This window comes from Pezoporus wallicus, unplaced genomic scaffold, assembly GCF_028554395.1.
Source record: "Pezoporus wallicus isolate ANWC-B61680 ecotype Strahan unplaced genomic scaffold, APGP_CSIRO_Pwel_v1 contig_3181, whole genome shotgun sequence".
Taxonomy (NCBI): Eukaryota; Metazoa; Chordata; class Aves; order Psittaciformes; family Psittacidae; genus Pezoporus; species Pezoporus wallicus.
This window is the reverse complement of record NW_026641700.1, coordinates 4,917,587-4,940,523: the sequence shown is the minus strand read 5'-3', so window position 1 is coordinate 4,940,523 and position 22,937 is coordinate 4,917,587. Positions and strand designations below refer to the sequence as shown.

The window sequence follows — 22,937 nt, the reverse complement described above, 5'->3', positions numbered from 1 at the left end:
AAAAAAGGGGGAGTGAGCAAGCAGCTTCATGGTTCTGAGTTACCAGCTAGGCTTAAACCGCAACGGAATTTCAAAGTCATATTAAAAAGCCAGACAACTACAGCTGCCCCGAGCTACAGTATAGACCTGATTCAACAGACTGAAATTAATTTTTGCTCAGAGAAACAATAAGAACTTTATTGTCACCCAGAATTTAAGAGCAGTTTTAAAATGGAGTTTTAAATGGTTTGATGTTTGAGAGATGAAAATTAAAAAAAACAACAGCAAAACAACAAACAAAGCAAAACCACACTCAGTTGAATTCTTTTTCTGAAATACTTTGGGTTTATTTCTTCATTGTAGCTGGCATCTGTATGTGTTGTAGCTCTTTCAACTATCTGCAGACAACAAAGTTGGAAATGGGGAACTTTAGGACTTCTTCAAATGCTTTCTCCAGCTATTCAGTAGCTATTTGTTTTTGCAATGCATTGTAAAAAATCTTCAGCTAGAGAGAGCTCTTCCATGAATTACAGGAAACATTCTTCACTGAGAAATTTGGCAAGTTTCTATGCTTTTTGTTATGTACAATTTTGTGTTGTTGAACCAAAAAGACATTAGTCTTCTATAAGTCAAATCTTTCTTGCCTAGAAAAGAATCTAGAAAGGGCAGGTTCCAAGATGTTAACAAGCTATATTTTACTTGTAAATTTCTGGCTCTGCTAATTGGTTTTGGGTTTGCTTGGGGTTTCCTTTCCTCTCCCCCCCCCCCTTAATTTTATGCATTCCTTCTTTCTGCTTATTCCTTTATTCCCATAATTCCTTTCTTGTTAATCCTGACACATCACAAAATGCCTGTTTTCATTTACTCTGTCAACAATTCACTGTAATTCCACCAGAGTTACTGGAGTTTCTTTGAATTTACTGTTGTACAAGCAGGAACAAACTTTGATCCCATGATTGATAGTTACAGACATCTGAATGGAGGGAAAAAACACAAACTTTCCCAAAACAGTGTTCAGTCTTTACTCCTTAATGGATTTCATGTCATTAAGGAATGCATCAAATGATTATGCCAGTGACCATGTGGTGAGAAAAGAAATTTAAAAGCATGAATACAAGAATTGTATATTATTAGTGTGCAAGCTTGCAAATTAGTCTATTCTGACATAGTGGAAGCCTAGTATAAGAAAAGGCACGTATAATCTTTACGTCTAGCCCTATCTATAGCCAAGTCTAAAATGTCAATACAGCTCCCAAAGTTATAATTGCCATTTCCTGGTGTTTACTGGACTCTCACTTCTGTTCTGCAGAAAAATGGAAAGGAAGAGGAAGAGCAGGGTCACATTTTGAGTCAGCACGCAGACGGAGTAGAGCTGTCCTTTATCATATATCTGGACATCTACAAAGGAGAGAGAAGAACAAATTAAAAATTAATAATGTAAGTCTAATTCTTCTCTGTATTAAAAGTGTACTCTTTGTACCATCTTAAAAAAAAAAAGGTTGTAAAATGTCAGTGAGTACCTGAGAAATGTCCTGGTCATAATTTTACGGTAAGAAAAGGAGTAAAGTGCAGGTCATTTAAGTGCAGTTCTGCCTGCTGTGGTATTTGTTACACTTCATATAGCAAGAAGATATATTTTTATATATATATATATATATATATATATAAGAGGTATATATCATTTAGACACACTTTAAATGGACATTTATTTATACCCAGAAAAGCCACAGTGTAAAACTTCTCAGAACGTAGTTTTAGGTTCCAATTATGCACTGTCCCAGTTATTTAATTTCAAGAATTACTATTTGAAAAAACAAAACAAAACAAAAACCTCAAGGTATTGCTCTAGCTGAAAATCTCTATAATGTGTAAGCTCCAGAAAGTCACATTTGATTAAGATAACTTTTCAGTTGAATGTCTCCAACTTCGTAGAGAATAAACTTATTTTTTCATTTCCTAATTGAAGTAACATTTCTTTCTTTACATTACTTTTGTGTTTTCCTGCTAATTATAACTAATAAGCAAGTTCAGAACACAGCATGAGTTGCAAAAACCAAATCAAACAATAAACAAACCCCAAAATATGACAGCAGAACAACTTCTAAAGAAATATGCTCAGGAGAAAGAATAACTCTCCTACTCTATGGAGCTATGTATGAGGAGAAAGGTTAAAGCAGAGGAAAACTAGAGATGCCTATGAAATCAGTACGTATACGTAAAAATTTGTTAGATTAATGTCTGAGAGACTGATCATTATCATCAAAAAACTAAAATCTTTGACAAAGCCACAAGAAGAAAATGTTTTGGGTTTGTTGGGTATTTTTTTTGTGGTTAGGGGGAGGATAGAGGACAGACAAAGGAAAAAATCACCAAAGTATACAGATAATGAACACCCTGAAAAGATGATCTGCCACTGGGCATGTTCCTTTCATTGGTGAACAAAAGTAAGCAGTAGTGCAGATGGATCTTCCTAGATGTTATGTTCTAAATTAAAAGCAGAAAAACATTGGTATAGATTAAGGAAATGAAAATACACAGCTGGTATATACCTCAAAGGGCATACACTCACTTCCACTGAATGTAAATGTTAAATGTTAAAAAATGTTAAATGATTAAAAAAGGTTAAAAAGCTAAAAATGTTTTAAAATATTTTAAAATGCTAAATGTTAAAAATGTAAAAATTAAAAGAGAAATAAATCTGCAAAATGTCACTAGGTTTTCCGATGAGATTTTCATAACACAGTACTATTTTTTAAGAAAATAACTTTTAAACAGCTTTTGGTGAGTTTAATGTACTGTCAAAATCCTAATGTAGATGATATACTAGTTAAAAACATCTTTTGTCAAAATAATTTACTACATTTAGTGCACAGATTTTGAGAGCTATGAATTGGAAGTCATAAGAAGAATATTTTCTTCTCTGTTATGAAAAATGTGCTGATGCTAACAGTGGGAAATCAACTCCTAAATTTCACAAATGAGAGCTAAGAATGTAGAAGGCAAGGACAACAGTATTTCACAAGAAGCACACAAAAAAAAAAGCTGTGTCAGGCAAGGCAAATGTAATTAAGTTGTGGTCATGCAGTTGTCTTTTTATATTCCTAGTGAATAACTTTAAGATCAGAAGTAATCTTAGCTCACTGAATGCACAGTATTGTTTTGTGAACATCTTCATTACTGGAACAACATTAACCATATGCCCAATGACAAGAGAGAATTTTATTAGTAAATAGTACAAGACAGTTCATGTACCACATGCTGCTTTTCAGGAGGGTAGGTGGTTTGTTTGGTTTTTTTTTTGACTCTGAAAGACGAAAGCTCAGAATTTATAAAACTAATGCTTAAGACTAAAGTCTGTTGTAGAGACCTTTCCTGGTTAGATGACAAAGATTCAAGACACATGACAAAGCCAGGTATACTCTAATGGCAAAAGTAGTCAGTTCTGGAGCCATATTACAATCTGTCTACATTACTATTTTGGTTTGGATCTGGAGTGCAGAAAAAAAAAGTTATTCTTACCAATTATTCTGTGTTTCATAACAGTTCATAACACGAACTGGATTCCCCTAGGTGAAACTAAACCAAGAGAGGTGCTCCAAGTACAAACAGCTGTTCTGTCCGAAAAACCAGGCTAGTTAGTCAGAGAAAAAAAACTCCTCACAGCTCTAAAAAATATATAGGAAGGATGTTTTGTCTTCAGCACCATCTATTCCTTTATGTGTCTATTCCTATTTGCAGTACTATGTCATTATGTATACAAAGCTTTAACCTAACTGTCCAGTAGAAAAAATGTTGCCCTTCAGTCAGAATTCACCCAACAGAGAAGAAATAGTTTGCCAGATTTAACCCCCTCCTCATTCTCTTCAATCTGTTCTTTATTAATCCTCTTCCTGTCCCGACATTCACAAAAGTTATTCCATCAACAGAACCATCTGTCTAAATAAGTGTGAGGACTACATTAGAAAAAAAATTAGCATTAATTCGTGCCTGCATAACAGTGTGTCATATTTCATTATGCTTAAAAAAAACCCAACAGAACAACCAAACAAAAAACTAATGGCTGCATTGGAAGAATTGCATCTGTATGATCAAATTAATGCCTTGCCTCATTTCATCTTTTTCTCTCTTTTTCAGAATGTTTTTGTAGATAAACCAGCATTTCCAGAATACAAAGTTTCAGATGCAAAAAAATCCAAATTCATACTATTACATTTTAGCACTTTTAAAGCTGGCTGGGACTGGCTTATTTTACTGGCAACGTTTTATGTTGCCGTGACTGTACCTTACAATGTTTGCTTTATTGGTCATGATGAGCTGTCTACAACTCGAAGCACAACTGTCAGTGACATTGCAGTGGAAATTCTTTTTATCATTGGTAAGTTATGTTTGGGATTTGTTTGGGATCTCTTTCTTTTTTGGCATTTAAGTTTTTCACTGAATGTATAATATAGGGAAAAAAAATAATCACTTTCATGATTTTAAAGGAAATTTTTAGCTGTGTATTTTTAGATTTTATTTGAACTTTAGATCACCTTTTGGTTTGGGGAGGGGGTTTGTTTTGGGGGTTGATTTTGTTTGTTTGTTTTTTTTTTACTGTAAATTGATTTGGGAAGTCCTGCTGTTACTCAGAAAGGACCTTTAATCTCAAGGAAAACCACTATTTCACCATGAGGATACCTAAAACCTTCTCAATGTAGGGGTGTGCCCTGGAATTACTGTTGTTGTAATGTACTTTTTTTTTCCTCTTACCTTTCACAAACACTTAGAAGACTCATGGACCACAAGTTGAAAATCACTAGATTTTAAAACTAATGACATAAGATCAAAATTCATACTACAATAATGCAAATGTACAATATCAATATGATATACAGACAACTGGGATATCATTTAAGAGGTTGTCTTAAGCTTGTCATCTGGTCCATTCTCTAAACTTTTTATCTGAATAAACCATTTAATTCTTATACTTTTAAGGAATTAATAAGAAGACAAGATCATATCTAATAGCAGCCTTGTAGCAAATCTACACTATTTTTCATTTTATCTTTTTTTTTCTATTCTTTTGTGAGTATGGAAAAGAGTCTACACTACAGTCCCACAATTTTTTTCCCAAGTTTTTATTATTATAATGCCACTCAATGCTGTCACAGTAACAAACCATAGTTTAGATCTGTTGATAATATGCAGGTGGAGAAACAATGATTTTTTAGAAATAAGCAAAGTTGAGTATGTCTGTATTGAATATGAAAAGGCTTAGGTGGGTTCTAAGGCAGACAGAAAATGAACAAAGGAATAAAATTATCCTCAGATTTGAAACTTTGGTTCTACTTTACTTTTCCGTTTTTTTTTTTTAAAAAAAAAGTAGCTTAACTCATAAATTCAAAGCAATGTTATGATCTTCTGTAGGAGAACTAAAGAAAACTGAAGTTTTCTTAAACACTAAGTAACAGCTTAAAATGTCTTTAGTTTAACAGAATTTTTTATTATGAAAATCTTGAAAAGTTCATTACTTTTCTCTGACAGCTTTACTGTAGATGGTAAGAATAATAAGTGATGTGGCTGATGGAAGAATCACCCCTTATGACAGATAAATATTTGTGTTTCCTCCTTTGGACATTGTTTTGTTATTAGGTTAAAGGTCTAATTTTCCCTTTTTTTGTTCACTGTTAAATCTTCATTAAGTTTTTCATGTTAATGCAAGCAACTCACATTCAACAATACTCAGGCACAGCAGTAAGAAAACTACATTCTGAAATGCAGATCATCAGAGATCATATTTTGTCTTTTGTAAAAAGAACAAGATTATAACTCTAGTCAGTCATAAATGACTTCATGTTCCCTTTTTAGGAATACAAAATTAAATCATTCCGCTTGATCTACCTGGGCATCTTTATAAAAACATTAGACTTGAGGTTACAGACTCTTGCTAATGGACGTATCCTTCATCTCACACCGGTGGTTTGTGTTATGAATGTAGTTATTTAAATCTGAGCATAAGATTTTTGTGCTGTAGTATTCATTTGAATCAAGACAGATGGTCTACTGCTCAGTGCTACTTTTTTGTTTATATCATTTTCTGGAAATAATTGACTTCTTGTATCAGTAAGTCACAATCTCTGTGATCAATAGAGTGTCTATGTAAGAAAAATTTTTAAAAAACTAATATTTTTTGCAAATTTTACTTCATATTTTCTTGTTAGAATTTTAGTTCTATCATCCAGAAAATCAAACTACTGTTGTAACTAAATGCATATGAAGAAAACTGTACAAAGTACTAGAAAAGACTTCTTTGAATAGCTATGCTACTGGTAACCACAAACACTGTACTGGAGCATAAGAATATTCCTCCCCCAGAGTTTCAATAATGGCTCAAATTTCCCCAAAATAATTGTTTTTAAAATTGTTATCTGTTTGCAAGTTTCTGGCACTGGGGAAACATTTATGGAATAATTTCAGGACATTCTCATACTGCATTTAAATCTCTGCAGTGAATTCAAAGAAAATAGTGTGTTTATAGTTGTCTTTCAGTTGTTCCTTGTCCATTAAAATGCTGAATGAATATGCCTCAGAACATTATAGCTATCTTGAAATTAGTAAGATTGACAGCATACATAAATTTAGTCATAAATTTCAGGGCGCTGTTGCACTGTGGCTCTGACAAGCACATCTTTGGTGGATGATCTACGTGTTCTGAGAAAAGTCAATGAGAAGCACTGAGTAAAATTCTTTTTATGATGCTGCTGCCTCAGAAAGTCAGTGAAGTCTGAGATGGGGCCTTCACTGTATTATGGCTCTGTAACCATAGAATCATAGAATGATTTGGGTTGGAAAGGACTTTAAGATCATCTATGTCCACCACCTGCTGTTATGGGCAGGGAGAATTCTCACTAGACCATGGATTGAGGTATCAGAGCTCTGTAATCATGAATTGGAGAAAAACAGTCTATCAGCTTTGGTTTTATTAGATTTCTCAGAAATGTCAGGTTACTCACATAACTTTCATAAACTTGTATTTGAACTTGACAAAGTCCTCGTTTTTCTCTGTGTTATCAAAGGGAAAAAAGATATGATAGTAAAAGGGAAAGATGATGTTTTCTGCACATCAGTTCAAGGCGCATAATAGGGTAGATGATAAGGGTTTCCTTTAAGAAGAGGAGTTTTAATAAGTCTAGTAGCTAAAAAAAATCTTTTAGGCTTATCCAATTTGTGAGTCAGCATACACTTAAGCTTGCTAAAAATATATATGGAAGTGTTCTCCTGAGTTGGTATGCTCGTAAGAGTGCTGATTTGAATTAAATTATTTATGAGAACAGAGCACATCTAGCAGGAGTTTTAACTGCTTTAGCCTTGATAGTTCTCTAAAACATGTACAGAAGATAAACAGTAAGAATAACCCATTGTGTGATGTCTTTGGGGAAAAGATTGGAGAGGGAGCATGACTAAGTCTTCTCAAGGCAAAATTATTTTTCACTTGATGTTTCCTATATATGCTAATGCTTGGATAACCTGTGTGATGTGATGTTTGAGTGTACTTTTAGATCTCTTTTCCTCCGTAATGTGTGCAAACCTTCTCTAACATTCCCCTGTAAATAAATATTTTGCTTCCTCTGTCCAATGATAATTTAGGTTTAGAATTTTTTTACTGTTTTAGGTATCTTAAAATCATAAACAGCTGGAGAGAAAAACTTTTAAACATTAGTGTAAACACAAAAAAAATTCTTTATGTTTCAGCTGATGAGTGATACTACCTGCTTTGTTGCACTATTTACTTCAAAGTTTATGCCCCTTAATTTGCATAAGCAGTAGCTAGGTCCTTCATTTGTAGATAGGTATGTCTGGATGGCTAAAGTTTTAATATTTCTAAGACGCATAGCAGATCTTGATTACTTTTCAATTATATTTATGAAGTTTTCTCTTTTTTTTGTAAAGCTATGAGAGTCTCTCTCCAAGTTCATTCCATTTTACTAGTAATAACCTCCTGACTGCATAACTTTTATTCTTCTGTAACTATCCAATGTAGTGCTTTTTGTTCTGCAACTGTTTCATTCTAGATTTCTGATATCTCTCTCTCCTCTTTTTTTTTTTTTTTTTCCTTTTTAAACATTATTGAACACCTTAATCGCAGAAAGTAACATTACTGGGAAAGCTCAGGCTCACGGGCCCATTTGAATAGGATGTCTTCAACAGGAGTTGAGGTCAAGGCAATACTTCAGCAAAAGTGTGTATAGGCTTTCACAGTAATGGTAATATATTATTTGCTAGAAAAGATCAGAGGTGTCTGGTATTTCATCTCCTAAGATGGCCAGGAACAGGTTCAGAGAGAAGAGCTATAAAAATAAGTGATCTTTAACTTTTAATTTCATTTTTCTATTTGTGGATCATCCAGTTTCTAGTGGAAGTCGGAGAATCCTGGATACTAATTATAGCCATAAAATTGTGCTCTTTATAAACATCCTGTCAACAGTAATTTTAAGTGATTTTCTGCAACATACTCCTATGTTTACCTGTGAGGAAAAATAATCCATACCCATCCCTCTTTCTACTCTCTCCACACACATTCTTCTGAAGAGTTTTTCTATGGCTTGCTCTTTTGAGACAGAAAATTACTAATGGTTACTAAGATCACTTCTCTTTGTATGTGTACCTCTCTCTCCTTTTAAGTTATTTTAAGATCACTTCTCTTTGTATGTGTACCTCTCTCTCCTTTTAAGTTATTTAACAAAGTGTTTTATCAGCAATTTCAGTTTGTAAAAGCAGTGTGTTTAGAAGGCCTAAAGCTGTGATTTGTGTTGCATGATGCTTAGACTAAAGAGACCTGATGGTCCATTAACATCCATCATAAATGTAAATGACTTAAAATCTTTCCAAAGCTGTCTTAAATGATATGAAGCCCTTGAGTTTCAGATGTTTAATATGTAGAAATTTTAAAATATGGTACAAAACCAGTGAAAATTCATATCATCATTCATGATTTAGTCATTCAAGTGTGCATATTATTGTCCTGAAAATAATATATGCTGAACAAAATTATTGGAATCAGATGAGTTAATATTAAATACTATAGATTTTATCAAGCTGCGTTAGAGGGGTGTTTTTTGTCTTTCATGTTCTTTTTCTTAATGACAATGATTAATATTTCATATTTTTGCAAGCACACAGAAGGTAATGTAAAATAATAGCTGAGCTAGGGGACCTTTGCATCTAAGAGATCTTGTGCATTTTTAAAGGAAATGATGGTGTTTCGAGCCATGTTTTAGAAAGTGTCCTTTCAGACCCTAATATACTAAAATTGAGGTAGACACCAGGAAAGTAATTTGAATTTATCTCTGGAAATTTATAAGTATTTGTTCATGGACTATGGATTATCTAACAATGTGAATAAACAGTACAAAATGTTTATGTTGAAAAGCAACAACACATTTTCTAAAGATTCTTACTCAAAGAACCAAACCAAATTTGGCAAGACCACTATATTGTTAGAAAGTTATTCAATAGCCTTTCTTACATATTCTTGTAAGGAGGACAGCTACTAGTCTGCACATAAACTGTTTCCAAGCACAAAATCACCCACCTGGACATAAATGAGACAAGCATAAGCCACAATAATTTAGATGTGATCATTTCTATGGAAATATTTCTGTAATTTTAAATAGATGCAGATAAATGTTATTGTAATGGAGGCATCCTGAAAATTTGACTTGTATGGCTCTCCTGACTCCTCTTCATTTGCAGGGCTGTGATGTCATTGTTATACATCATAACCCAGCTTCTCAGAGAATGAAAAAAAAAAAGTGCTTGTAGATCTAACCAATTTTTCAAGAAATCAGTGTCCCAAAAAGGTTAGTTACTACTCCTGAAGATGGGAGATACCTTACAGCTAAAAAAAACTGCTCATCTGAGCATTTCTGCTTTCTCCTCAGGCCAAAATGAATAACATTGACTTAAACTGCTGTTGAAATGGTTACAAGAAGGGATTCTTATCTGTTGTGCCATGTACCATCAAAGTTAAAATTCAAGAAACAGTACTTAAAAAAGTACTGAGCAGACTCCATTCTGAAATATGATTTTGTGATGGAAAACCGAAAATAAAGCAAGTGGATTATGCAGGATAAAGGGCTTTTAAAAGACACATGCAGGGTGATGGGAACCTCATGAGTATAGGCTGAAATACTCAGAATTTACCATATGTAATTCCTTACTATTCTGGGAAGAACAGCAATTTATAGCTGGGTCAAGATATTCCGCATCAGCTTCTAGCAAATATAGTCACTGTTCCACTTCTCAGCTGTCCTAAATAAAGCTCTCAGACAGATTTTTCTTTCCTAATTCCTGCTTCACAATGAGAGTAACAGGCTTCTGAGCACTTAAGAGTGCCAAAAGCACTTAAGAACTGATTCTTCATCTTTTTGTTTAAGCTGTGGTTTTACTACAAAAAAAAATGCATTGTGGCAAATAATTTGTTTCACCTATAATGAGTCCGCACATTGGGAAATGTAATAAGAATTTTGTACATAATCTTCACTCTGTTTGTTTCCTGTTAAAAGATACACAGAGTTAAAACTACCATGTTATATAGTGCATGCATTGTAGCTACAATAAGACAAAGTTTATATTTATATTTACCATACTGTAATAATAAAACAACACTATTTTTCAAAAAGATTGAAGTCTTTTAATTAACTATCTAGACTGTTTCCAAGGAAATGCTTAGATGCTTAAGAGTTAATATTTGTTACTATTACTTAGAGTTAGCTTAATATTTTTGTGAGCTTGCATGTGGTCTTCTTCATATTTTTTTAATGATTTATGGATAAAGTCCTATGAGAATTTTTGTCAAGTAATTTCTGAGAAGAATAGTTCCTGTATCCCCCTTGGAACTGGTAAAAGAAATGTAAGTATATGAAACAGTTGCCCCATTGAATCTCTGATTGTTTTACTTGTTTAATCTTTTCATTGTTGTCTCTGTCATTTGTGTAAAGTAAACTGTGCTCACAAAATACCTAACTGTATGTGTTTCACACATATCTAATTTAGTGAAAAGTTAAGTCATATGATTGATGTTTCTTCAGTCTTTGGAAATGCTTCTTTCTGCCACATTTCTTCAGGTTCTATTGAGAAAATTACCCATATAGAAACTTTCACATTTTTGCAGTCACAAATACTAGCTTCTTTTTAAAGCAGAGCTAGCAGTTCATTTTTCAGAAATATTTTTAGGTATTTGGGTTTCTTTCAAAACTCCAAAGACTATATCATCCTTTTTAGAAACATCAATGCAATATATTTTAGTTGCTCAATATGTTCATGGATTGAGTCTCATTTTAAAAGGTAGAGCATAGTTTATAATGAAAAAAATCTTTCTATTGTTTAGTGTGTTATTATAAAGGTCACAATATGTAATGCTTCTCTGGAATATCAACTACTGTAGAACTGATATTACCTGATTCTTGTTTAACACCCTGATAGTTGAGGTGTGTAACTTGAAAAGGTGCCAAAAGGCTGAAAATCAAGGAAACTGATAAAAGAATGTGTCCTTTTCTTTAAGTTTATGGTCTTTTGTTCAGTTTCATGATGCTGGGATTTGAATTCATGGTCTCTCAGCACAGCAAATAATTGCAATTAAACCCTTGGTTTTAATGTTGGAGTGCTGGTCAGTCTTTGTGTCCACAGTAATTGGAACAGCAGCTTAAGTGCAGTGTTTGGTGGAACATGTCATACTAGTGCATCAACACTGACCATAATGTACTCCTGGAGGGAATTTTTTTTGTTACCATAATAGTCATTCGGAACACTAATTCCTTCAGATTTCAGGGTTTTATATTAATGGCTAATTTACCCAAATAAATCAGTATTTCCACTTAGGTATGCCTTCAATATTCCATTACCTTCCACTGTCAGAACAAATGGTAAGGAAGAGCAAATCAGTCTGTCATTTACAGATGGATTTAGGAATTACTTCTTCTATGGTCCACCATACCTGAGGATAGATCTTGCTACATTAAAATCACTAAAAATGTTGTCAATTTGTCAAACTGTAAAAAAGCACAGCCTTAGAACAGAGATCATGCTACTTCTCATGCACTGTACAGTGACAAGCATCTTGGTGTTCAATCCTGAATTATATTCACTAGAGAAATTCAACTGATAAAAGAGCTTAGTGGCTACTTAAACAGAATAAAGCCTGTGAATTATATTCTTTCCACACTAGGAGAAACTTTTTTCAGAGTGAAAGTGGTATCCTTGTGCTGAGGATTTTAAGAATTTGTAGCTTTGAACTAAGTTTCCATTATTCATGGAAGTCATACAGCCAAAGCCACAAGCCACAAGATCTCTATAAAAGAATTTCATTGAATGGAGGAGAAACATGTCTTTACAATGAGTTTCCCAAACTCTGTGACTGCCTGAATAAAACAAACAGACTTGTTTCTACAATATTCTGAAGTGCTAATGGCAAGCAGAAAATGTTGCTGGGAGTTGCACCAAGGAAAACATAGGAGGGAGAGGTATACTTGATAGCCAAAAATGTTACAATTTAAATATATTGTTGCTTAAGGACTATTCCTAACACTTTTACATAGTTTTCTTTAGTGATCATGCCCCTCAATAAGACCTTTTTTTTTAACATTTAAGCTGTGGGAGAGAACAAATTTTTCTGTGTAACAAAATGCCATCCTGATGGTACAATGTTAACTTTGATATTACTTTTTAGATTTCAAGTCCACTGGGACCTACAGTTCATATCTTGGGATAGTTCATTTCTTTAATTTCTAACAGTATAAAATTTGGGTTGGCTTCTCACCGTAACCTATATCAACACAGTACATCTGACATTTCCGTTGTATGTAGTTCTATACAACCTTTCAGTTCGTAATGATTCTGACAAGAAATAAAACCTTTTACCATCTAAAAGTTCAGCCTTAAATAGAAGACATTATATTTAATCCAGGTATTATTATTAATTCCTATATGCTGTGTTTGGGTAAAGCATGTTTTGGGGAAGAACAACAGTTATTATTCAAAGATCTCAGAGAAGGGAGAATCTACAACTCTACTCGTCTATGGCTTGTAAATGATGTATTTCCCTCTTGTTTGTTTTTTTTTTTCATCAACCTGTTGAGGGTTTACTGCTAGTGGTTTAAAACATTAGTATCTACTAGTTCTTAGGATAAACTGGATTGTAACTTTTGTTAATATTTCTATTTACATAGATATTTTATGTATTTATTATATAAACAACCTACATTTAGGGGGTTTATTACTTTATCTCTGTTGTTTTTTTCCTTGTAAAGTTTATTTGACTTCATAAAAGCCCAGATTTATAATAGCAACAGGTGAAAAAGAGTATTACTGTCCTTTTGTGTATAAACTGAATATAATCTCCCTCACCTTATCATGTCAGCATCTAAAAGAACATCATCAAGCTAATTGTGGTAATAGACATTTTGAGAGGATATGCTGAGTTGAAAAATCACTCTTCCATTTGAATAAATCATTCCTAAGAGCTTACTAAGAACATCTAGGTTTACAGCAGCAGCAGAATAGAAAAACTAAACATTTATATAGATAGATAGATAAATTGCTCTTCAAGCATTAATATTTCCTGGAATCTTTCCTGAAAGCTCTCCATCTGGATTCTAATACCATTATCCATATATAATTAAATAATGTAGGCATAAATAATCAGATAGATCAAACAGCTTGGACTTTGGGGAAAGTATTGCTAGCTAAAGACAATCAAATCAATGTAAAATCACAGAAAGGAAGGTGGAAAAATACAAAAAGAAAGAAGAGCCAGTTGTAATATCTAGAAGAGGGAGGTAGTGTGGGAAACAGCCTGCTCTGAAAATTAGTGGCATTAATATACATAAATCATCTCAGTCTCAAGCACAGGATTGAAATATTGCAGTCTAATAAAAAATCATGCATCACCCAACCTCTGGTTACTGCTTATATGTATACTACTTGTCCTAAAAGTGCAGAATTTCTCAATTTCATTTAGTTCACAGGAAAAAAGAGATAAACCAAGTTATATTACCTAGCATGTGCTGCAATCTGAAAGTGTGCCACAGTCAGTTGGTGAACCATCTGACTAATCCTAAATCGCTTTGTTGTAACTTGATCATAAATCTAATCCCTGCAGGATTTATTTAAAAAAAAAAAAAAAATCAAGCCTAAGTAAATAATAAAAGAAAAAAGTTTTCACAGGAAAATTAACTGCTTCAGGAAAATAATCCTATTTATGGGTAAAGGGGTTCAGAAATTGAGATTATATAAAAGACATATTAAGGTTTTGAAATTGGAAAAGGTATACTATTCAGGAAAATATTTTAAGGATTAATAGGATAGCTTGACAATATCAGGTTATTGTTTTCACTCTTTTTATATCACAACCTGAATTATGCACAAAGTACAACCTCCATGGTTTTTTAATATAATCTTTTTTTGTCCCTTTGTTGAGCACCAGTTTAAATTGGTGTTTTCATACCATTCACTGAGTGGATCTATCTGTTTATGAAAGTGAGCATGACAGAATTCTAGCAAGGGATGGTTTGGTAAAGAATGTGACATGTTGTTCTGAACTTTAATTCAAAAGTGGTCACCAAACAGTTCCAAACCTCTATAGACTTGCTGAGAGCTCCCTTCTTATATATGCCCAGCTATGAAATAAGTTGTCTTTTCATAGGAACTGAGCATTGTTAGGGCATGGATTTTCACACTGGAAGTTTCTGAAAAAGTAAATGGTCACAAATAGGTGAGTAAAAGCCATTAGAACACTGAAATAAGGAAAGGAGTAAGTTAAGAGCTTTTCAGTTAAATCATGGTATTGGGTTCAGTAACTTAGAATCAAAATATTGCAAAAGCATGTAGCTGTGGTAATTTGAAGACATTAGGGTAGTGCTGGTCAAGCCTTCTCATGTTTACTGCTGTGGATTTCTTTAACCTTTCAGAATCAGTTTGCATGAGTTTTAGAGATTTCTTACAAGACTTTATTGTTCTTCAATAAACTGGTATCATTGGTAGGTAAAAGCTAGTACACAGCAAGATCCACAATTTCTAACATGTTAAATTATCCATAGGTACTTTCAGAATAGATTATTGCACAATTTTTGATGTTTGACTATACATTGTTGCCATAATTTGCTTACCATTGTAGTTCCTGAAAGTCTTAATGATAAGAAAACACTTATTTTTTAAATGAAAAAAAAAGAACTTTTTTAAGCATCAATACCAAAAAGACTGTGGAACATGTCATTCCTAAAAATAATAAAATCTCTGAGAAGACATGGTTGTTGCTAAATTTGTATTAAGGATTCCCCTGAGCTTTTACAAGTTTCTTTCCTCAGGAGTTCTGGTTAGTTTTGGTTTGGTTTTTATTATTTCCTTACAGCTCTCTCAGTCAGTACTTTAACACAGCTGTTATACTGTGAATAAGGTTGCTCAGATGAAGAAACTGCTTACACTTAAACATAGCTCAGAAAGCTGTCAAGAAATAAAAGATGGATTACACTCACCTACCTCTCTCTGTTTTTTTATCTAATGAGTTGGTGAAGAAAGAAGCACTTCCCATTTCTTATTCATTTTTTTATATGTAAATGTTATCTGGGGCTGTTGTCCTAAATTGCTTTGATAAGAAGGCAGAAAGTGGTGCTGTACAGGACAAACTCTAATCTCTTTAATCTTGAACAGTGCATTCCATGTGCACACTGATAAGCCTTTGGTGTACTGGATGGCTTAGTGGAATTTAAAGCAAGCATTCATCTCCTTTTCTGTTAAAGCTTTAGTTGTTTCACAAATACTAATGTGCAATAAGTAAGCAAATCTTTTTTTCTAACTTTGATAACTACACACCAGGGGTTTCTGAGGCAAATGAGAAGTTTCAAAATACTGGTGATGTAAATATTCTTATCTTTCTTACATGTATCAACCAAATCTGCATGAAGCAGCTTTGTATATGGCTAGTGTTACCATACTGATTTGTAAATGTGAATATTAACCAACTCTACTAAGCTCCTGTGGAGCTAAACTACCCCCTCTTGCTCATTCTGAACCATATGAAATCATACTAATTTTACATCTTAATTGTACTATTGTAATTTTCAGAACATTTTTATATAGATGTAAGAATGCAGGGCGAGCTGAGACTATTTGGTGATCTAATCTAAAATTTTTATACCTCTGATTTTACTTACATGTTCTGTTCAGCCTGAGGATCTTACTGTATGATAGCAGTAGTTCTCAAAGCATGAACCAATTTTAACCTGCGAGACCTCAGTCTGTGGAACCAGATAGCCTCTTCATGTGTTGCGTCACTTTGTGTTAAAGCTTTGCACTAAATCTTGACAAATTTGAAGGATCAACACTGTGCCAAAACAATGTGAACTTTCCCACAGTTTTCATTTTAGGAGAATCAGCTCTTATGGGTCAAATGGAGGAATCAAACTGTCAGAAACACCATAGATCAAATATTAACAGTATATATGTTGACTAGTATATGTCAGTTGATCATAGAAAACAGTCTTGGTTTCAAACTGCAGAAGAGCATAAAACTTGCTCTTGCTCTGGTTTACAGTGCTTTCTTTTACTGTAAGTCTATGTGTTGGCTGTCCTCATTATATTAACACATTGTTGAAAAATGTTATTTCCAAAGCCTACATCATTCAGAAGTAATGCCACAGAATAAATAAAAATAATATAACATATAATAAAAAAAAAGAGAGGAAACATGGAAAATGTGAAAAACAATTTCCTTGAAAAATGGGAAAATTCAGGAAAGGAAAAACATACCTAACAGCTAGAACCTAATAAAGCCTGGCTTATTTAAAAGGAGTTGCATAAATGTTTACTTATTCTATATAAGCAGAAGGTTTTGATTTTTTTTTTTTTTATTTTCAAATAAATCACAGGGGAGAAATCTTTTAATACTCACTTTTGCATTTTGTTCTCTGGGTTGTACAAAAACTTGCAAATGGGGCAAAGCTCACCACTCCTCTATGGCTTTAGTGGTAATAATGCTTTGCATGAGGTATTCTGGGAAATATATCTTTTGATTTTGCTTTCTGAGAGGCCTCTGTTCATACATGCTGACTTTTCTCATATACTGAATGAAAAATGCAAGATAAAAGGTACATCAGGCATTCATTCTCATGCGTGTGTATAGCTGGAAGAAAAGTTCTCAGGCCCCAGAAACTGACTACAAAACCAAGAGTAGATAAATTTACTATTGCTATTAATAATCCTACTACTACCCACTTTTTAGTTCTAACTTGATTTGCATTAAAAGCAAGTTACAATGCTAGCACTGTTAATGTTCATTTAATTTTAATAATGAAAATAAATGTAATATACTTTATATATGATTTCCAAAATAATGAAAAAACTGTTGAGGTATGCTTAATTTTTAGGACTCCATAGCTTGCTTTATTTCCAGGAAAGTGCTGAATTGGAGCAAGTTTACATAGCTCAGAGGAGACTAGCTTTGCAGAAAGGAAATATCTGCATCCAAAGAGAAAACAAATCCCTTGAATTGTCTGAAACTATGCAATCCTTAAATTCTGAGTTTAAATCCATTTGCAAGGCAGATATCATCTTCCTATACTTTCATCTTGCTGGTGGGCGAAGCTGAATTTCACTTACAGGTGCTTCTATTTGACATTTCTGCCTCCCCTTTCCCAGAAGCTGTAGGAAACATCTTTTGGGGCAGAAAAAACTTCCCAAACAGCTGCATGCTCCCTGTTGTATATGGTGCAGATCCAGTCCCCAGCAGCTGCTACTGTACCACCTTCCTACAATAACAGCACACAGAAGAGGCAGCTGAAGGTGTATCTTCTTGTGCAACATCTAACAGACAGAAAGGAGTCGCTGCTGCATTGCTGCCGTATACAGAGGCAAAGGGCACAGGGACTGCTTTTCACTCCTTTTAACATTTAATTGTAGGCCACCTAGACTACAAAAAACACAGCTGGCAAGTCTGTTACACACTGGACTAGCATGTAGAAAGCTGCCTCTCATAACTTGCACATTAAAGTCCACTGGCTATCATGAGGAGAAGGCCATCAACCTGCTGGTGTTGTTTTGTTATTTTTTAACCAGACCCCTGACACTTGGGGTCACTTCTTTCTGAGATGGTCTTCAACATGAGGCATTACAATTTGCAAGGCAGCAGGCTAATTATCTTGCAGTAAAACGCCGGCCTTGATGGTTGGCTGCACTCTTTTCTGACATTATAAAAAGTTATACAAGTAGTTCTCACTAATGTTAGTAGAATGGGTACATAGCTTCAGGACAGATTATAGTTTTTGTCTTGTAGGACATGAAAATAATTGAGACTGTTGTCAAGACCTGGGTTGGTTTTCTTTGAGTGTTAATGTATTTTGGCAAGATGTCAAAAGTATATCTAGTATTGAAAGACACTTATCCTGGAATGTGTAGAAACACACAAAATGCACAAGCCACCAAGCAATTCATATCACTTTTGTGACCGCCGCCATAGCCCCAAAGCCATTTTTTTCAAGTGAGTTCAGCACTTTTCTGTTGATAAACAAATGGTTATCCTGGAGGAGGACATTTGTTCTCTGCGCTGGACAGCTATTGCTAAACCAAAATTTCAGTTGCACCTTTTAAATAAAGCAATTAATGATTTTTTAGTCTTAAAATAGACACAAATAAGTTTTATACACAGCAATCATACCCTAATTTTTCATTAAGAAAATACCAGTATTTGGAACTGTTTAAAGAGTAATGTAATTAGTTTGGTTTTGGTTGGGTTTTTTTTTGGTTGGTTTTAATTCATGCTCCCCTTGAAATTAATGAGTTTCAAATATTTCAAACATTCTTTTTACTCCTTACAAAGAACAGCTTTGTAAACCAATTGGCTTAACTCTCTGTATGTGGATCTTTTACTGTCATATATTATTTGTTTCCATACATGATTCTTCACCTGTCTTTTGCCATGCATAAGAAAAACAATCAGTGTTATGGTGGATTCCTGGTGTTATCCCCAGGAGTCAAGAAATCTCTGTCTCTGATTCTGTTCATTCTTTGTCAAGCAGATATTATTTTAAATTTCCGAACAACATATGTCAGCAAGTCTGGCCAAGTTATATTTGAAGCAAGATCTATTTGTATCCACTACGTGACTACCTGGTTTATCATTGATTTAATTGCTGCACTTCCTTTTGATCTTCTTTATGCTTTCAATGTCACTGTGGTAAGTACCAACCTGTCTTTATTCTTCTTCAAGAGTGGTTTGTTGTTTTTTTTTCCAAATCTGGAGACTTAAACTGAATAAACTGAAATGATTTGGTGCCTTTTTCAGCTTTGTAGTATATTTTCACATCAGATGCTGAAGTGAGGAGTACAATGTAATTATCCACATTGTCTAAAAATATTACAAGATTGAATGTCAAAGTGGCCATTCATTATCATGAAAAATACGTATATATGATTTTGGTTTTAATTGTTATCATTGTTTATCATTGTTATGGTCAGTAAAGATAGCATTCTTTACTCAGCTGGGAATCTTTTTTTTCTTTAACTAAGAGCATTCTACTGCAAAAATTACAGCTTGATCACTAATTTCTGTGTGTTCTAATACCTATTACTTAAAATTGTCATTAACTTTATAGTTATAGTCTATAGGCTATAGTTTTATCTTTTTTAGGAATATAATGACAAAACGTTTCCGTTGCTTTGAGAAATATGTGGATCTAATGTCTGGTGATGTCACAATTGCGATGGGTTACATTTCTATAAGTTTAATTATGCTATTAAAAAGGTTTTTCTTCTGATAGCTTTGTTAGACTTAGTAGAGTAAGAACTTAAGCAAAAAAGAAAAAACCCTCAGAAAACCCAAACACTCCTTCTCCCACTGAATAAAAATTTTTAATTTTGGAAAAAAATAGTGGCAGTTTTCTTGATTTTGTGAATTTTTCACATAAGACTCTTAGGTTTTTAAGCTGTCCATTTTCTAGTTCTTAGAGTTTTGATCTTTTGTAAAGAGATGCACTCAATCTCATTTTCATTAAACATGAGTTTAATGTGTACATAGATGATAGGATAGACATATCAGAAAAAAAAAAACAAAAGAGAAAAACACTAGATGAAGTCTCCCATGTAAGGTATCATGTTTGATTTCATTACTTAGTTCCATTTCTTTCAATGATCTTTATTTTCACTCCATTTGTTCCATTAAGAGCCATCAATCTGATGATAGTGCAGTAGCTTATAAAATCAAGCAGTTAATAGTTCCACATTCTTCAATTACTGTTTTTTTTATAACTAGTGGTTAATCTATATAAATACACAACTATGTCAATTTATCCCCTACATTAAAACCAAAAAGCCACCCATAACTATGTTTATTTAACTTCCATGAAGACTTGATCTCTAAATGAACCTGGTCTGATTTTTTCCTTCTGTTGGGAAGACCATTACTTTTTTTTGTACTGAATTCTGGGAAAAGAAAGTATTATCCAACAATATTTTTTTACAGATTAAATGTCACAGTATTATGTCACAAATAAAATGTCACAATCACTACTATAACCAGATTAATACACATCTCACCTATTGTACTTTAAAACTTTTCCTTGGTAAGATCACTAATATGGTGTCTAGGAATATCCTGAAATGTTGAGATGTCCCTCTGTTGGTAGTGGATCCTTAACAAGATGAGTGATGATAGATTAAGTTCTAACACTGAACCCCAAGTAATTAATGATACATAGCAATATTGATCTCAAAAGTAACACTGACTGACAGACATAGCTCCAATGAGGTAAATGAATGTGCTTCAAGAGTTTAATACCTTGTTAAAAGTTTTTGCAAGGTCAAATCCGCTTCCTTCATTTGCTTTGCCCAAATTTGTTAGCTAGCTGATGTGTGGTAAAGACATAGTAGAGAATCAAGGGCCAACGCTCCCTTCCTTCTGGGGACTGAGAGCAAATCCAGAATCTGGGAGTCTGCACACTACATTCTTCCCAGAAAACTTGGTCGTTTTGCTCTCTGTAAGATTCCTTGATGGGAACACAATGTATTTCCAATTGTGGCAAGACGTGTCAACTGTTAATATAATCCTCAAAATAAGGATGACTATCAACTGCTTTGAGAGCTGGGGGGAGGTGTTAATCACATTCCACTGTTTTCACACTTTATGATTTAATAAGCCATTTCCTCATATCTGTTCTCAGATTTTCACTCCATCAACTCTCAGATGTTGCCTCAACAGAACGGTGAGAAGGGGCATCAAGGGGCATCTCACACCTTTGTTGTTCAGGCCCTGACGCAAAGGCCACACCTTTAGGGATGCTCTAAATTCTACAAGCTATAGGTACAGTGCCATATATACCTATGTATTTGTGGCACACAAATGTCATCCTCTGGTTAGAGACTTATGTAGTCAAGAGTGCGTGAAAAAGGTGTGGAGTTTCTTTCCATACCTATTGATATTTCAAAAGAAAAAACATGGAACTGTATGAGTTGGCTCTACTGCCTTTACATCTTGAAGGAATTCTGCCCTACCTCTAAATGGGTGACTCTTTGGAGGTCAGAGCGCACAGGCATGCTCCTGCTTAACTTCAGTGCCTGATGAGACCCCAGCTCCTACTATCTTTGTGTTCATCTGACAGAAAGCATCCCTTGATCTGTGGAAATGTGACGTACAGTGCTGCCAAAGTAGAAATCAGGCCATTAAGTACTAGTTATAATGACTGAATTTGCTCCTCTCTGAGTAACTATTGGTGTTTATAGAGCAAGAGTATAATTTTTTTGAGGAAGCCCAACAAATCTAGCAGAAAAAAAAGAAAGATCCCTGCCACTCGTCATTTCTTAAAGTGTATCCATGTTTCCTTACTAATTCCTTTTGCTATAAGAGATGATTCTTTCAAGCAGAAACTATCACTATTCTGTAGTAACTTAGTTTCTCAGTATTTCTAAGCACATTGCTGTGATTGAGTTTGTGTTAGGTTTAGATAAAATTCTGTCTCTGTCATTTTGACAGATAAAGGTTAACCCAGCTAGTCTAAAACAATTAACCAAATGGAAAATTTAGATGGTATGTATCTCTGGGCAAAAAAAAATCTGCGCAAGCACAAGTATGAGTGCTGACTCCTCAATTTGTCTTTTTAAATCTGTGACAAAATACAAGAAGAGTGTTTGGCATGACTAATGAGAAAAATTCAGTGCAACTACATATCATTTGTTACATCTCTGTTCAAATTGATGTAGAAATTATTTTGAAAAGAGGATGCCTTTAAGCCTTCAAATGAAACATGTATTTGCATTAAGACAAATATTATGATATCTGATTAGCTGTTTTCATATCTGTGGTTTTAACTACTTAAAAAAAGTAGGCAGAAAGTAGTCACAAGTGATCACTGGCAGGACACACTGTAACAGCCCTTTTGAAATTACTTATTTGTCAGAATCTAATAAAAAATAATTTCTCCTAAGTTATAATTATTTGTTTGTGATGTGGTAAAATACAGGCACTTATATAAAGATGAAAGCTCCAGTGTGAAGCCAATAGCAAATATACAATTATTATATATGCAATCATGTTCATATATTACTAAAACACCTTGAAGAGTCAGCCATGAATAGAGACCCCTTTATGTTAAAAGTGCAACAGAATCATGTTGGTTCAAACAGGCTGATGAGAGAGAAGGAGACTTTTAGAAATTGCTGCTGAAAAGGAGGCAGTTGTTGTAGTGGCATGGCATTCAATTAGAATAACTATATTTTAATAGTTATATGATCGGTTTAATACAATCATGGCAATTCATTCAAATATTTTACAGCCTTCTGGAGAGGCTTGCAGATATTCTTGTGCCTAAGGCCACAGCCATAACTAATTTCAGTGACTTATTGTCGATGACATAAAATGGTTATAAGGAATGCAAGAAGAGAAAACCTTGTAATTTTTTGTGTGCTCTAATGTCAAATCTTATTCCTGACAGCAGTGA

At 33.8% G+C, this 22,937-nt stretch overlaps 1 protein-coding gene across 3 annotated transcripts in view; it reads left to right on the top strand.

Annotated features, from left to right (window-relative positions):
• Nucleotides 1–22,937, top strand: part of KCNH8 (potassium voltage-gated channel subfamily H member 8) — a 202,311-nt gene that overhangs the window by 111,568 nt on the left and 67,806 nt on the right. For all 3 annotated transcript variants that reach the window (XM_057424885.1, XM_057424886.1, XM_057424884.1), the window contains 3 exons: nucleotides 1,289–1,416; nucleotides 4,114–4,354; nucleotides 19,026–19,183. In XM_057424885.1, the coding sequence (XP_057280868.1) occupies nucleotides 1,289–1,416; nucleotides 4,114–4,354; nucleotides 19,026–19,183 (527 nt within the window). The remainder of the gene's footprint in view (nucleotides 1–1,288; nucleotides 1,417–4,113; nucleotides 4,355–19,025; nucleotides 19,184–22,937) is intronic.